General features: G+C 36.0%; 1 protein-coding gene across 3 annotated transcripts; it reads left to right on the top strand.

Moving 5' to 3' along the window:
• Positions 1 to 12,841: 12,841 nt before the first annotated feature.
• Positions 12,842 to 17,230, top strand: LOC111907176 (cysteine-rich receptor-like protein kinase 10). 3 transcript variants are annotated; one of them, XM_023902983.3, is made up of 7 exons: positions 12,855 to 13,787; positions 14,554 to 14,772; positions 14,941 to 15,062; positions 15,297 to 15,507; positions 15,595 to 15,832; positions 16,423 to 16,573; positions 16,873 to 17,230. In XM_023902983.3, exons 1-7 carry the CDS (start codon positions 12,986 to 12,988, stop codon positions 17,176 to 17,178), a joined length of 2,049 nt encoding a protein of 682 aa, XP_023758751.1. In that variant the 5' UTR covers positions 12,855 to 12,985; the 3' UTR covers positions 17,179 to 17,230. The 3 variants fall into 3 exon arrangements, with proteins under 3 accessions (XP_042752393.1, XP_023758746.1, XP_023758751.1); XM_042896459.2 differs by having other exon boundaries at positions 12,842 to 13,787; positions 14,962 to 15,062; positions 15,297 to 15,832; XM_023902978.3 differs by having other exon boundaries at positions 12,847 to 13,787; positions 15,297 to 15,832.
• The last annotated feature ends 552 nt before the right edge of the window (positions 17,231 to 17,782 follow it).

The following is a 17,782-nucleotide window of genomic DNA, read 5'->3' as shown; positions in this document are numbered from 1 at the left end:
TAATTGAAACTACAATAATATATAATTGAATCTCCAAGGATCTGAAATTCTTTGGCTTCCTAATGCACCTGATTGTCTTTGGTCATCATTCTCCTCACCAAGACCGATAAAGTTCTCTGGTGCTTCTATTTCAATATGCTCTACACGAAGTGTAGAATACGCAGAATAGAGTACTAGAAGGAATTGTAGAATACATGGAATAGGAATATAGGATAATAGGAATGTCACTTGAATCCATTAAAGTACCAGGCGAAACATCAAAGCATAAGACTAAGCATCAAAGCATAAGACTAGAATTTTAGTCGGCAATCAATTTCCCGTCAATCTCCAATTCATCATTCCAAAATCCAAATTGACGATCCCAATTGCAATTTGAAGCAATTCCGTTTGGTTAAAACACGTTCCAGTATTCAATTTGGCCATGGGATGGGATCGTCAAAATTAGACTAAATCAAAATAAGTCTAAATTAGACTAAAAATTCGAAGGCGTGCGCTTCTGAAAATCGTTCCGCCTAAACCGATTCCTATATGCTTCACTATTACGAGGCATACGCTTCTAAAAGTGCATAAGAAGCTTTTAAGGTTAATTAACCACAATAAATACAATAAACCATAAACTTGTACCATAATTTGATCACATGAAGTCGATTTCCTCGGTTTCAATATACCTTGCGTCGATGCCATTGTGGAATTCAACTAGAAGCTAGTACAATCAAATCAGTAATCACATAAATGCAATCTCCTCTCTTCTTTCAATGAATCGTATTTCCAATTGAACTAGATCCGAGGAAGAATAATAAGATAAAGATGAAGGGAAAGGTGAATGTGATGGATTGAGAGTGTAGAAGATTGTGGGCTTTCAAGTGTGGAGTTTATGGTTGCGTTGGAAGCGATGAGCTTCCATGAATGGCTGGAAAATGAAACCGCACCTTTTCCAATCTTTACATGGGAAGAAGAAGCTTTTGGAGTAAAAGAAAGCTAAATAAGGGGGAAGGGATTTGGGTTTGCTGCAGTCATGAAGAGGAAGCATGGAGGAGTTAATGGGTCGTTGGACAAGAAGGTAATAGCCACGCTCTGCGTAGGGTCAAGGAGCAGAATGACGAGAAGAGGGAGTACTTATTATATTACCTGCGTAGGGTCAAGGAGCAGAACGACGAGAAGAGGCGGCATGTATGATAATATGATGGGCACATATACCACGATGAAGGCGTAAGAGCCTAAGACGACGACGGTGAGCAGAGTGATGCGATAGAGGCGCGTTCGTGATAGAGAAAAGAAATAAGGATTCGGAATAACATACAACTAGGGAAGGAAGTATGTAAAAGCATATAAGGCAAGACCTAGGGTTCTGGTGGGTTTGCTAAAATTAAAGGGCTGGGTTGAGTGAATGAAGGTGAAGTGTGGATTGAGTTAAGGTTTAATGGCGATGGTGGCGGTGGTTTAGGGTTTACAGAGAGAAGGAAGGAGTGAATGAAAGGAGATACTGAGGATAGAGGGTAGACGTGGGGTTCTTCAAAATTTTAGAATTTCAGACAATTTCATTTTCCCCCTTTAAAAACGTGCGTTTAAGCAAAAAAAATATAAAGCGACATTTGAAGAGGACATACATTTAAGATAAGCGCCCTCCATGTTTGTATTTTTTTTCTTTTCTGACACTAGTTTCAGGGCACGCATAAATGCGCGTCCTTTATCCTTCAAATTTTAGAGGAGATGACATTATTTTTAGGGCGCACACTTTTGCGTATCGTAAATCACTGCGTGTCATTGTTTGCAAGTCGTAAAAGGCTGTTTTTCTAGTAGTAAATCCAAACAACATGTCATGACGAATAGGTTGTGTTGCTAAATGGTATACGTAGAATAAGTGACGATATATTTTTTTTGTCATTTGAGATTGTAGTTTTTTTGTTTTGTTATAGTCGATATTGCTTATTTTATTTTCAAGTTTTCCTATCCCCCACCATAATCCTACTTCTAGGAGTAGCCTTTGATATCCCACCAAATGTTAGTTCAAGACAAAAGTTGCATAATATTAAGATAAATACGTTTAAATGTAAATACAAAAAAATGAAATAAGACTTCTCAGGTTCATCCTTACTAGCATCCCACACAAATTATTTTCTTTTTATGGTATGGATTTTTTTAATCATGTTAGCAAAGGAGTGGACTTTCACCAAGTTATGTTGGTTCGATCCCCTTATATGTCACTGAGATTACTCCTTAGTTCTTAAAAGCTTAATTGTCTTCTTATGATTCAAAATAGAAAAGTATAACTCTTTCGCCTATAGGTAGTTAAAATCTAGAAAAAAAACTTGATCAAGGGTTTTGTGGTTTTCAAAAATTGGATTCCAACTAACACATTTGGGAACAAAAGACAGGCCCAATGAACTACCATTCATTATGATTCTTTTTGGAAAACTCAATGAGTTTGAAATCCCTCAAAGGACCTAATTGAGGCTTAATCAAGTCTTTATCCAACCTTTTCTTATCGGATGCATGTGTTGGGCCCGAAATATATATACTAAGTCGTCGAATGGTCTATGTTAATGAAGTTGATGTAGAATGGTAGTTAACAAACAAAAAGTGTTGTAAAAATCAAGAGAGTATGTAGTTATTGAATCAAATATGCCTCTTAATGCTTACATAAGGCTAGGGTTGTAAACGAACTGAATGAACACGAATGAAGGCTAGTTCATGTTTGTTCACATAAGTTAGTCAAACAAATGAACGAACATGAACAAATTAAAATTATACTCTATTAAGATACCTTATCTTTCACACAACTGAATTTGGTGTATAAGAACAAGTATTTCCACAAATTGCTATGACTAAATCGAAATGAAATCCACAATTTGACTTTTGTGTATTCTTCAAGCAGTCATTAATGTTAATATTCTACCTTAATTGATCAAACACAAAAATACAACATATTCAGATGCAGATGCATCGACAAAATATACCTTAATTACCAAACAAATGACCTAAACACACTCAATTTGATTTCTATAAACATCACACACAAAAAACAATTTTACAAGTGCTTTGCCCACTAAAAAGGTCATGACGGTTTCCCTTTGTTCGAATGTTAAGGTGCTCGTAACAAGTGTTATTTTACAAGATATGAATATTGTGAGATGAGTAGATGAAATAAAGTTATAAGTCACTTTGATTTGATTAATTTTATTTAGCAAAGGATAATTAAGGGATGTTATAGATCTTGTTGAGAGGTTCAGTGGATATAAATATCATCTAAAACGGAGTTCGTATGAGAAATTTATGACCATTTGAAGTTGAGACAAAAGTATGTTTCTATTTTGAGAAAGTCAACAGAAGTCAAAGTCAACGTTCAACTTTTGAATCCGATGAAGGGGATGAATGTTCATCACGAAGTGCATTGAGCATGTCACGACGTGACAATGAGCATGTCACGATGTGAAGAGTGATGGGTGATAAAAACCGTCAAGATTCATACATGTCAAAACAGGGTCTCTTGGTCACCACGACATGGTGCATATATGGCCACGACATGGCATGAGTTAGATCAACGAGACATGTGGCAGAAGAGTACAATACATGTCGAGATTGGAGTGTATTAGATCGTCATGATGTGAAACTTATAAGGCCACAACATGACATCCCAGGACGTAGTGATGCTGGAAGTTTCGCGGATCATTTAATGATCCCCACATCATGACATCTATTAGCCATGATGTGGCGACCCTCTATCATGAAAATCCTAATTTATTGAGTATTTAAAGGATAGTGGGGAGGCTAGGGTTGCCCATCTTCAGCCTCCATCATTCTCCAACCCCAGAAACCTAACCCTAACCCACCTAGAAGCTTTGAGCTCTTTTTCAAGACTTTTTAGTGATTTTGAATGAAGTAAAAGAAGATTGAGTGCAATAAGCAAGCAAACAACACTCTCCAATCTATGGAATCAATTTGCTAGATCATTCGTAAGGATATTTAATTTAGCTTTTCATCTTTTCTCTATGGATCTAGACTTATCTTGCATGATTGAACACTTTAATGGATTTTCAGTAAAACAAAGTGATAAAGTTTGCATCTTGATGACTCTTAGGAGTCCCAAGGACTGTATACATTGTAGATCTGAGAAATGGTTGTGGTTTGGGATCCTTGCATGATTTTAGGTCGCTTTTCTACTCTTTTCGACCAAGATTTGATGAAGGAAATGCATGGGGGCATGCATGTCCATAAAATTTAAATTTTTAGTAGAGGTGGCAATCGTGTCGGGTTCGTTTCATGTCGAAACACTAAATGGGTTGAAAGTGCTTGACCTTAACTCGACCCATTTAATTAACATATCGTGTTGTGTCAACCCCTTTATTTTCGTGTCGAGTTCGTGTTGGGTTTTGGGTTAGGTCTATACCTTGAAATATGACGTGTCATGTAAGGTTAAAAGATTATGCATGTTGAAAGAGTAGGAGTTTGGTAGGCGAAAATGAAAAACTAGTTGTTTTGAGGCAGAATAGATGAAGTCATAGCAAGTTTAGATGACCAAATTAAAAGAATGGGAGTTGGGGAGGCGGATGACAAGGTCATGAGGATGTGAGAGTGGTGAAAGAGACTGGGTAGTTTGGGAGAGAATGGAAAAACTTAAATGAAATCTTGATCTAGATGGCTAAGTCATTTCAACATTACAAAAAAATTTAATTCGAAGGTTTTCTTTTACTTATGCTTTTGGTTTTATATCTTTCTAGTTTATTTAAATAATTCAAAAAACTTGCATATAAATAAACGGGTCATTTTCGAGTCATATTCGAGTTGAAATTCTCAACCCTAACCTTACCCATTTAATTTTTGTGTCGTGTCGTGTCAACCCATTTATTTAAACGGGTTGAAATATCTTACCCAAACCCGTTTATTTTGTGTCGGGTTCGTGTTGGGTTTCGTGTCGTGTCAACTTTTGCCACCTCTAATTTTTAGGGATCAATAGGACTCTTAGATGATTTTTGGAAAGTTTGTGAAAAAGACTTTACGGATTAAGAACCTTGGAAAGAATTCTGCCTTCAGACGTTTTCCCACGACGTGGCAGTAGCGTGCCACGACATGGCGATGGGGTTTTCCACGACTGTTTTGAGACTGTATCTGCCATGACGTGGTGCTTTGGGCCCATGTAATGCATATTTATTTTGGTACAAATATGGAATTATCCGAAAACGGGTTCGAATCGGGTTGAACACATCGACCTCGGTGTGGCCGAAGGATGGCCACAACATGGAGGTCGACTGAGGTTGACTTTAACTTTAACTTTGACTTTGACTTTTTACTGTTGGCTTTAACCAAGTTCAAATTAGGGGCATTTTAGGTATTTTGAGTTTAGGTGACTATTTATTGTATAGGTGACTAGTAGAGTCAGCAGTTCGAGCATTGATATGTTCAGCTACATTTCAGGTTGTGAGGTGAGTCTTCCTCACTATACTCATAGGTCGAAGGCACCAATGCTAACCCATTAGGTTACGTATCCTAGTATGTAGGATGTTTATGTGTTGTAGTGACCTGTAGATATATATTATTATTTGTGTTGGTATATGTTTTATCTGTTACATATGTCAACATACTACGATATGGGTTGAGGTTTCACTGCTATGTGCATACGCCATCAGATTGGGGCATTGCAATCCAATAATTGATTAGGCCGAGGCAACCCAGTCTGATGACTATGGGTTGGGGGTAATCCAACCTGATGGTTGTAGATCCGAGGGTAATCCGGTCCGATGATTGTGGACCTAACATGCATGTTTGTATATGTTCTGTTATGTGGGGTATTTTGGGGGAAACTCACCACGTTTTGGCTTACAGTTTTAGTGTTATGTTTAGGTACTTCTGATGATCGTGGCAAGGTGAAGGTGTAATATCCCGTTTCCTATCATTTCTCAGCCATGGAACATAAGTCATTTGTGTAAAGTTTTGGGCCTTAAGGAGGCAAAGTTTAGTCCTTGTTGAAGGAGGTAATGATAGTTAAAAGATTTTACCCTTGAATTGTGTTTTGGGCCGAAGGGTAGAAAGGGAAAAGTCATAGGCTGGGTTCTTGCATGAAATATGTATTTTTTCTCAAGAAGTTTTTAGTCCAAGATATTTACATAATATTGTAGACGCCTTCAACACCTTTCCGTGGATATAGAGAACATAGAAAATGGAGTTGGAACGAAGAAGTTACGACTGTGTAAAGTTAGCATGATTTTTGGGTTAGCCGCGTATGCAGGGTGTACGGGGAGTACGTTGGGCGTACTAGGGAATCCCTAGTACGCTAGGTGTACCAGGTGTACACAAAGTGTACGTGATCAGTGCCCAAACCCTATTTTCATGGTTTGAGCCATATTTAAGCTCATTAACTTCCCTAAACCCATTCCATTCTCAGCCTCTACCTCTCCAACACCCTCTCTTGATACGCTATCCCTATATTGAGCCTTGTGAGCAAAAAGAAGGTGTTTTTAAGTGCTTTGGAGTGTTCTTGGTACACCTTGGAGAAGAAGGAACTCATTGAAGAAGTGTTGGTTGCATTGGAGCTTGTAGATCCAGACTTTGTTCACCTTGATCTTTCTTCTAGAGGTATAAAGTTTGAATCTTTATGATAAAATTGGTAGATCTAGCTAGTTTTGGGTGTTATGAGCTTTTGGTCACTTTAAGTGCATAAAGTTTTGATCTTGAAAGTTTGTTACCTTGTTATGGATAAAGTTGGAAACTTTATCCATCTAAACATCATTTTGATTCAAATATGAAGGTTGGAGGCTTGGACTTAATGGATTAAGTTGAAAAAGATGCACTTTTGTGTCCCATTGAGACTTAAAAACTAGATCTTGTTTGTTGGGGCTATTCTAATGGATAAAGTTGGAAACTTTATCCATTGGAGCTATTATTAACCATAAAAATGTGATCTTGGCCCTTCTATCCCTTCCACGCAAGAGTTGTGACGTCTTAATGGGTTAAGGAGTTAGGGCTTTTAGTTTTGAGCACTTCTTAGCCATTAAAAGTCATAAATTTGGAAACTTTATGACTTAAGATGATATTGGGGGCTAGATCAACATTTGGACGAAAATACTTAGTAGAATAAGCCCTTAAACGAAAGGATTTCATTAATCCAACGTACACTGGGCGTACATGAGCGTACGCCGCGCGTACACAATGAGAGCCCCAATTTTGGACCTTGTGTATGCTAATTGTACAAGATGAGTACACTGGTCGTACTCAGCTGAGTTGACTCGGTTGACTTTTTGACTTTTTGGACTTCGACCAGGATTTGACCAATTTTGACCAAAGGGTATTTTGATATTAAGTTAAGTTGGGCCATGATTTGAATAATAGGTGATAGGTAAAGTTGGTATTCGGTGAAGCGATTTATTCAACTATTTGTTTGGACTGAGAAGTGAGTTTTCCTCACCGTACCGTGGGTCGAAGGCACCAATACCGGTCCACTGGATTATGTATCCTAGTTATAGGATAGTGATAAGCTAGCATATGACTGATTGGTAGATTTGTATGATTATCTATATTTTTTGGTTCTGTGTTTATGTTAGTTTGTTATATATGTCGACATATTGTGGTTGAGTTGAGGCGCTCCTGCTTTGTGTTGTAGGCCAAGACACCTGGGGACGACTGCATAGGCTATAGGCCCTACGAGGCAGTCCAGTTAGGCCGATGGCCCGTAGAGCGGTTTAGATAGGCTGTAGGCCCTACGAAGTGGTCCAGTCATGCTGAAGGCTCATAGAGTGGTCCAGATAGGCTGTTGGTCCTGCGAGGCGGTCCAGTCAGGTTGGCTGCTCATATTGTATGCTTGTTTTCTATGTGGTGTGCTGGTACTTTAGAGGAACTCACTAAGCTTTGGCTTACAGTTTTAGTTTATTGTTTCATGTACTTCTGAGGATCATGGGAAAGAAAAGGCTTGATCGTGCACAACTTCCTCTTTTATGTCACTGGGTCGTGGGAAAACTCTGATTTTGAAATAATGTTTTTGAAACAATGACTCCTTTTGTAAACAATGTTGGTTAATGGTTGATTTTGGAAATTTTAAATTTCTTTTATTTCTAGAGTGTTACAAGTTGGTATCAGATCCTTGGTTTGAGAGAATTGGATGTACATTCGTGTGAATCCAGACTAGAGATGAGATTTAGAACCGGAAAACCAGACCGAAACCGGATTCAGACCGGAACCATAACCTTTAGAACCGAAATATATAGAACCGATTCTGGTTCCGGGTTTAAGAATTTGCTTTATCCGGGTTCCGGGTAATCTGGGTTTGGGTCCATCGGGTCCGGGTAAACCAGGTCTAAAAACCAGAACCGGTGTTAGGAACCAGGACCACTTTTAGGGCCAAAACCAGTTTTTGTGAAATGTTTAAAAGATGCATATTTCATTCGTCTCAACTCCGATTGACATGCGTTTTTTTTTTCCAACATGTATTTTAGAGTTTGTACATAATTTTAGACTATAAATTTGTCATTTTTAGTTTTATATTCATTGACTTACAGTGCCTCAAGGTCGAGATATGAAAGCTGAAAGTTTTTAGTTTTTTAGTTTTTTTGTATTCTATGAAAGTTTTAAAACATGTATATCTAATTTGTTTGAAGCCGGATTGACATGTGGTTTTTTCTAACTTGTAGTTTAGAGTTTGTTAGATTATAATTTTGTCATTTTTGGTTTAATATTCAATGATTTACAGTCCCCCGAAGTCGGGATATCAAAACTGAAAATTTTCAACATTTTAGTTATATGTTTTTGTACTTTGTATTATGTGAAAATGTTCACAAATGCATATCTCATTCGTTTAAAGTCGGATTGACATGCGGTTTTTTCCAAAGTGTAGTTTAGAGTAGATGAAATAAAGCTTCAGGTATTTTTAATTCGATAAATGATTTTTAACAAAGGATAGTTAATTGATGTTGTAGATCTTGTTGAGAGGTTTCTGCGGATATAAAGATCATCGAAAACGGAGTTCGTATGAGAAAGTCATGATTGTTTGAAGTTGAGACGAAAGTACGTTGCTATTTTGAGAAAGTCAATGGAAGTCAAAGTCAACGGTCAAATTTTGAATCCTACGACGTGGATGAATGTTCATCATGATGTGGAATTGAGTATGTCATGACATGATAGTGAGCATGTCACGACGTGAAGAGTGATGAGTCATCAGAATGTTCGAGATTCATACATATCAAAATCAAGGTCCCTTGGTCACCATGACGTGGTGTATATATAGCCACGACATAGCATGAGTCAGATCTTCGAGATACGTAGCACAAGAGTACAATACGTGTCGAGATCAGAGTGTGTTAGATCGTCACGACGTGACACTTATGGGGCCACGACGTGACATGTGTTTAGCTATAAATACAAGAGTCTTCGTGTTATTTGGGAGAGTTTGGGACACGGGGTAGGAGATGCTACTCGAGAGTCGTTTGCGGGAGATTACTATGGTGAAGTTATTCCCAAGTATTATTTTATTCTTTATTTTTGGGTGATTGTGAGGAGACTCGGCGAGTTGGAGTCCAAACTCGCCGAGTAGGATCGCGGTTTTGTACGCGGGTTCGTGTCAGGACTCGGCGAGTCCATGCTGTTTAATGAAACCCTAATTTCCAGGGTTTGAGACCTATTTAAAGGGGCTTATGGCCGTCATTTGCGGCCACCAACCCCAGAGAGAAACCCGAAAGAGATTTTGAGCGTTTTGGGAGAGAGAAGAGGCCATTGTTGACCTTTGAAGCTTTGTTTGGCAAGGCAAAGGAGATTCTAGCTAAGAGGAGGCAAGGGAGGTGGACATCCTTCGATTTTGGAGCTCAGAGCATCATCTTGGAGGTATATTTTGGCTTCCTTTTCTGTTGTCATGATAAACATGGGGGTTAGGGTTTCTTGACCCCCTTTGTTGGTTAGATTTGATGTCCACTTCGTCCCTATTGGAGATGAGGCTTGGGATGAGATCCATTGAGGTCCAGCAAAGCTTTATTCCTTAAGCTTTATGAGGATTCATGGGAGTTTTGACCTAGAGTTATGAGATATGGGGCTAAAACATCATCTAGGAGCAAATAGTTGTTGTTTGAGCACCAAGGGTTGGACTTTTTATGTGATTATCATGCCTGAGGAGGCCAGATCTATGATTGTATGGAACAGATCTGACCTTAGAAGTGAGTTTGAGTTATGCATGGCATGGACTTGCCGCGTCTGAAGAACAGGCTCGACGAGTAGCATGAAGTTTGCCTGTAACCACTCAGCGAGTGGTCTTGTCGAGTTGAGGGGTCGACTCAGTGAGTCAGGGAGAGTCAGGGGGGACTGAGTCAAGCCGGAACTCGCCGAGTTGTTCTTGAGACTCGGCGAGTTGAGTCGTGGTGGCCCCGCGATTTATGCCAGGAGAAACTCGTCGAGTCAGAGAAATACTCGACGTGTCAAGAGAGGATCCAAGGGAGTCAGTGGACACGTATAGACTCGCCAAGTCGCCCTAGTGCACTCGCCGAGTCCGGTCAAAGTTGACCGTTGACTTTTGTTGACTTTTAGGGTTTGGTCAGCGATGTGGCCTTTGGGCCAAGAGAGGGGTAAAATGGTCTTTTACCCTTAAGAGGGTGCCAAGAGAGGGTTGATTCTAGTCTCGAGAGTTATATTCATGAGAGTATTTTCCTTATGTGTTAGGCGGTGGCGAGTTCGAGATTCAAGTGTAGGGATATCTGCTTTCTGCTTGCCAGGTGAGTCTTCTCACTATACTTTACCTTGAGTAGGTAACCAGAGTTATGTGACAGAGTATTTGTATGCTATGTATGTGATGTATTGTACTGCATTATTTCTATGTGATTTATGCTGTGCATGTTTACAGAGTTAGAACCGGAAGGTTCACAGAGTTAGAACCAGAGGGTTCATAGAGTCGGGTCCACGGACCCACAAAGTTATAGCCTCGAGTGGCTAATATGTGTTATGTGTGGTATTTTGGGGAACTCACTAAGCTTCGTGCTTATAGTGTTTTGTGTTATGTGTTTCAGGTTTCTTTCAGGATCACGGGACGGCACCGGTTCGATTGTACACACCAGAGAAAGAGTCATGTTTTGGAGGATCCTGGTTTATTATGCAAGTGAAAATGAGGTTATGTTTTGTAATTCGATTATGAATGAGATTTTAAGCAAAGTGTTTTTAAGAATTAAACGATTATTTTTCAACAATTATTTTTCAATGAAAAATTGTTTTGAAATTTTCGGTGTTACATATACGAGTAATACAAGGGTCGATTTACGGGATACGTTGAGGTATCTTTTACCGGTTAAATTGTATTTACAATATGTGATTATTATTTAGATTTGATAGACCTAAGTATATTACATATATTCATGATACGATGTTACAAACCCTTTGGTAAGAGTTTGGTTAAATCTTATGATTTTAGATTTGTCGAGACTTTCGAGGTTATGCACCCCAATATTTGAGAATTACCCATTATGAGAGATTTAGTTAATGACTTACAGGTTAAGCCTATTAATTTTTATATTATGGGATTTGATTGTCATTATGTATAGTGGTTATAGAGTATACTTAGTAGTGAGTTGAGACTGTTTGTGAGGAACTTGTTATGTGATGACTAGGTGTTACCATGTGACGAACTGATAGGTAGATAGGCACTGAATGAAGGAATCTAATTAGTCTGTCGAGTGACAAGAATATGAGGAACTTTTGCGTCTTCTTCAAGCAATCATTAATGTTAATATTCTCGCCATACTTGATCAAGCACAAGAATACAACATATACAAATGCAGATGCACCGACAAGACATCCCTTATTTAACAAACAAATGTCTGAAACGCACTCAATATGCTTTCTATTAACATCACACACATAAAACAATTTTACAAGTACTTTGCCCACTGAAAAGGTCACGATAGTTGTTCAGGGTTTTGTGTATTTTATTGTAAAAGTACTCTATTAACATCACACACATAAAACATTAAGGTGCATTTTATTTACTTATTTTTATAGTTTAGTTTATATTTTTTTTAATTAATAATCAAGGGTATTTTTATTGTATTTATTCTATATCTATATCAAATACTTTCGAGTTTTCTGCTTATTTCAGATTTTTAAAAGACTCGATGCGGTACAGATTTGTTCAGCGTTGGTTGGGAGTTTCACGGACCTTTTATGGGCTCGAGAAGTTGAAGATTTAGACCTTAATTTGGGGTGGCGAGGGAGAGTTAGATGCTTGAAGAATGAAGATTTGGGCTAACTTTTGGTGGATAACTGGGCTAAAATTCGGGTCTTTAAGAAGCTGATGAAGAGGGAAAACATTACGTATCACGAAAAAACAAAGACTTATTAATCGAAATGATGAAAAGAACTAATGATTGTGTAAATAAAAGGATAAAGTAATCTATACTTCTCATAATATTACAATTTTTTTTTAATAAATTTTCTCTTTGATAAATCAAATATCCTCCTATTTTTTTGTACTTACTCATGGTTATATCATCAGATCAATGTAAGTGTCAAAATCAAAAGGGGATTAAAAAAAAGAATTAATAGATTATATATGTGATTATTTTAACAAAAAATAAAAAAACTTTTTTTTTTGAGCTTTATTTTTATTTAGTTAAGACATTGTAAATGGTATAAAAACGGAGCCTTCTTGAATTCAGCATTTCATTTCATTTTATAAGTCTCGAAAATGATGATGATGTTCATCATGTGATATGTTCACCAATATCTTCGATCAATAACAAATAATTCCATGTGTAAAGAATTTTTACTTTATTGTTTAAATTTCATTATATTCTCTGTTTGTCTTTTAAAAAACAACTAACTATTTGTGTTTTAAGTTGGATTTATCCTCTTATACCATATTATCATATGTTAGCAATATTAATGAAATTAAATATCTAATCAAATCTCATATTTTAATTTGCAAAAAAAAAAACAAAAAAAAAAACAACAAATTCGTTAATATCCCCTCCATAAATAACTAAGCGCCAGCTTCAACCCTTCCGTTTCGAGAGAATTCCATTCGACAATGGAATCAAGTTTCATAATTCCATGTCTTCTTCTACTTCTCTTGCAGTTTCTTTGTCTCGCCGCCGGCCAAGTAAACTATTTCCCCATTTTCCGATGCAGAGACGACGGCAATTTCACGAGAAACTCCACATACGAAACAAATCTCAAAACCGCCTTCGCTTCCCTCTCCGCCACCGCAGCAACAGGCTACGGCTTCTACAATACCTCCGCCGGCGTAAGTCCAAACGCAGTCACCGCCATCGCTCTCTGCCGCGGCGACGTTGGATCGGAAACCTGTAGGGATTGTATCAGAAACTCGATCGTCCTGCTAAGACAGAACTGTGCTAACCAGTTAGAAGCCTTAATTTGGAGCTCGAATTGTTCAGTACGCTATTCAAATCGTACTTATACTTCAGTTGTCGATGTTCGACCTAACGCCAGAGTGTCGAGCTCTATTAATGCATCCGACATCGACGTTTTCGATAAGGCGTTGAGAAATTTAGAAGGAAGATTACGGGTGGAAGCTGCCGGAGGAAATTCCCTTCGGAAGTTTGCAACCGGAGATGTTGGTTTCGGGCCAGATTCGTCGAAGATTTATGCTCTGATGCAATGTTCTCCGGATTTATCTTCTTTTGACTGCAATTCGTGCTTGTCGGTTGTATATAGGGAATCTCAAGGCTGCTGCGATGGCGAAATTGATGTCGGCGTTTTTTATCCGAGTTGTTCAGTTAGGTATTCGAATGCGTCGTTTTATAATGATCCTCCGGCAATCAAGCTGCCGTCTCCGCCTCCGTCTTCACCAGAATCGCCGGCAATTCCGGGTACGCATCGCATATTTCATCATGGCAAATTACACACACTAGAATAATATTTATGTTAAAATTTTTAATTAAATAAAATATTTGATTATTTGTTTGTATGCAAAATTAAAATTTAAATCTTACAACATAATTTACTAAAATTGGATTTTGATAATAAGTTTCTCACATAATTAACATCTATAAAATGTTAATAAATTAAATTTTAAGTGCAATATTCAAACGTATTATTTATATTTGATCCAGAAAGTAATAATTGCGACAATAGGATAACGAGCAATCTGTCAACTCGTCTTAGTGGAGTTAATAGCTTTTAAATAATTAACTGAGTTTTATTATATAGAGGATATAACAATAATAATGTATTCGGTCAATTTCTTAAGTTGTCTTATTAGGTGGAGTTGATAGGGTTTAAATAATTAATCGAGTTTTATCATGTAGAGGATAATAATAATAATGTATTAATTTGATATATGTTATAATAAAAACAAATTTTTTAATAATCTTTATTAATATTCTATAAGGACTATAAACAAACATCTCACGTAATGTACTTATTATATAAAATCATATTCCAAATGTTGAAAAGATAATAAATAAGTCACCAAAACATAAAAAAATAATAGTATTTTAAAAAAAATTACATATTTGTAGATAAAAATTTTATACAAATTAAATTCGTTGATATCAAGCAAACAACGCAAGAAATATTAATAATAGTATACAACATTTGTTTGTTGATAATTAAGTAATGTTGTTATGCATGCAGGAGGAACAGGAAATTCACGAAAGAGTATTTACGTCATCGTTCCTGTTGCATGTGTTTTGGGTGGGATACTCGTAATTATCGGGTTATGTTTATTTATAAAAAGAAGGCGAAAGAATAATATTAAAGATGCTGCCAAAAAAGAAAGTGGGACTGCGTTTTCGTCTCTAGTTATGAACGAAAACCAAAACAACAGCGCTAATTTAGCACAAGCTGGGTCAGGTAATACATTAATTATAATTTTACTGGAAGCTACAGGGGTAAAGATTTACATTTATTTATGATTAAATATATGGAAGTTATTGTTGCTCAATATATAATAATTGCATGTTATATATATATATATATATATATATATATATATATATATATATATATATATAAATGTAGCTGAAATGGAAATGGGTGCAGTAGGATCTTTACAATTCGATTTGTTCACCATTGAAGCAGCCACCAATAGTTTCTTTGATGGAAACAAAATTGGTCAAGGCGGGTTTGGTCCAGTTTATAAGGTACACTATATATTCTTTCGTATTTTGTAGTAGTCGATATAATATATTCTGTATGTTGTTCTTATATTAATATAATTAGATTTAATTAGCATGTATATTTTATCACATCTTATGTCTCGTTATATATTTCATTCAATGTCATAATAAGTAACCTTACTCCAAATGTTACCTCTTGCTTATATAATCTTGGTTATTGTTGTTTTCTAAAGAAATGTTATCACTATAACATTGCAGGGTGTTCTAGCCAATGGGATGGAGGTGGCAGTAAAGAGACTATCAAAATCATCTGGACAAGGTTCACAAGAGTTTATAAATGAAGTCATTTTAATGGCAAAGCTTCAACATCGAAATCTCGTGAGGCTTTTAGGGTTTTGCCTTGATGCTGATGAAAAATTACTCATCTATGAATACGTATCCAATAAAAGCCTCGACTACTTTCTCTTTAGTAAGCCAAAACACCAGATCCGATTTATTTTTTACAAACTTTTTTGTACGAATTTGTTTGTGTCTAATGTATATTTTTTTAATACAGATCCAAATAGACATGGGCAGTTAGATTGGCCGAAACGATATAAAATCATAGGAGGGATCACTAGAGGAATGCTTTATTTACATGAAGATTCAAGATTAAGAATCATTCATCGTGATTTGAAGGTTAGCAATATTTTGCTAGATTTTGATATGAACCCTAAGATTTCTGATTTTGGTCTAGCGAGGATTGTTGGAGTGGATCAAATTGAAGTAAACACCAATCGAATTGTTGGAACATAGTACGTTTTCAACTCCTTTGTTTTTGTTCGTAATTTTAGTGTTATCAAATATTAAAGGGGTTACAAAGTTGATTTCTAGCAAAAAAAAAAAAAAAAAAAAAAACAACTCTAACCCAACTTATTTAATTAAATGGGTTAAAAAATTTTGGTTTGAGTTCGTGTTAGATCACTTATGGTAGCTCTAGGTACATGGTTAATATTTTGAGGTGTCAAAAACTTTAGATACCGGTCTCCCTATTTAGGGTGTATTTGGTTGTGATTTTCTTTTTCAACTTTCAATGAAATTTTTTAAAATGTATTGATTGATTCAGTTTTTAAAAAATTTTATGTTTTTCAAATTGTATGTAATTAAATTAGATAAATGACTTTTATAGTTTTCCAAAGTTTCTTAATTTCTAAAATGGAAATGAAACTCCACCAGATTCAATTATACGCGTTTTCTGAAAACTAAAAATGAAAACTCCACTTTATTTTCAAAAACGTTTTCTAGAAAAATGAAAACATTTTTCCACAACCAAAAGCACCCTTAGTAAGAGATTCTTCTGTCCATATAATATTAGATTCTTTTGTAATGACAAATGTTTTTTCAGTGGTTACATGTCCCCTGAGTATGCGATGCATGGACATTTCTCTGTGAAGTCGGATGTATTTGCTTTTGGCATTGTGGTCCTTGAGATCATCACTGGGAAGAAATGTTCACGCTTTTATAATGAAGATGATCACCAAGATCTTTCACATTTTGTAAGTTTTACCATTCTTCCATGCCCTAATTTTCCTCCCATTAATCACTCCATGAAACTAAAAAGTCATATTCTCATGCTTTGTATAGGAAGGAAAAGGAGTAACATGAAATCATGAAACCTTGTTTTTTAGTTTCTTATGGATATATCTTTCATCTAGAACATGATTAAATATATAACTTTCCTTTCCTTTTTTTTTTCATCCGATTATCTTTAAAATCAAAGAAAACACAACGTTACATAGTACCTTTCTTATACAAAAAAAATTCATATCTTTATGTTTGATTATGTCCCTTGAAGGCTTGGAAAAGCTGGATTGAAGGAAGAGCAATGGAGCTTGTGGATCCAACAATTGTCGAAACTTGCTCTGAAGATGAAGTTATGCGATGCATCAACATTGCATTGCTATGTGTGCAAGAAGATGTGGATGCAAGGCCTTCAATGGCTTATGTTTTAAACATTCTCAACAATTACTCCATCGATCTTCCAACTCCCACAAGAACTCCACATTATCTTCCTAAAAGACATGACTCATATTCTTCAAATAGTAAGTCTGTTTCTAAGTCAACGGATGAATCACTGATCACTAATGTATATGCACGGTAACAATTACTTGCAAGTTTTTTACTATCAATTCATGCCATTCTTTATACTTTCATGTTTATTTTAATTACATAATCAGTATTCAATTATTACATCAAATCACATAACATCTTTTTGTTTTATACGGGTGGTTAGATGTGTTGCAGATTACAATTTTAATAAATCTAATTCTATTTATTAGGGAGAAAATAATTATTTACCAAAAAATAAATTAATAAGAGTTTTTTTTTTGAACAAATAGAAGAATATTAAAATCCCACAAACTAGGGAGAGCCTAGAAAACTAAGCAACACCAAACAGACCAACACCTAAACAAATCAATGCTAGAGAAACTAACATAAAAAGAGCAACAAATTTTACCTTTTTTTTTTTCATCAATAACCGAAACATACTTTAGTGTTATATCCATAATTGTAGCATACTTATTTTATCTATAATACATAATATTGTTGTATTTCTTAACCCAATATATACAATGCACTTTATGTTTTATCCATAAAAAGTTAAAAACACAATGCATCAATATTTTCCGTCATTATTTCATTTCAAAGCTAGTAATCTTTGACAAAGTTGCTAAATCAATTTCATTTCAAAGCGAGTAATCTTT

Source organism: Lactuca sativa, chromosome 7, assembly GCF_002870075.4.
Source record: "Lactuca sativa cultivar Salinas chromosome 7, Lsat_Salinas_v11, whole genome shotgun sequence".
Classification (NCBI taxonomy): domain Eukaryota; kingdom Viridiplantae; phylum Streptophyta; class Magnoliopsida; order Asterales; family Asteraceae; genus Lactuca; species Lactuca sativa.
Note: the sequence above shows the minus strand (reverse complement) of the source record. Positions and strands in the feature narration are given on the sequence as shown.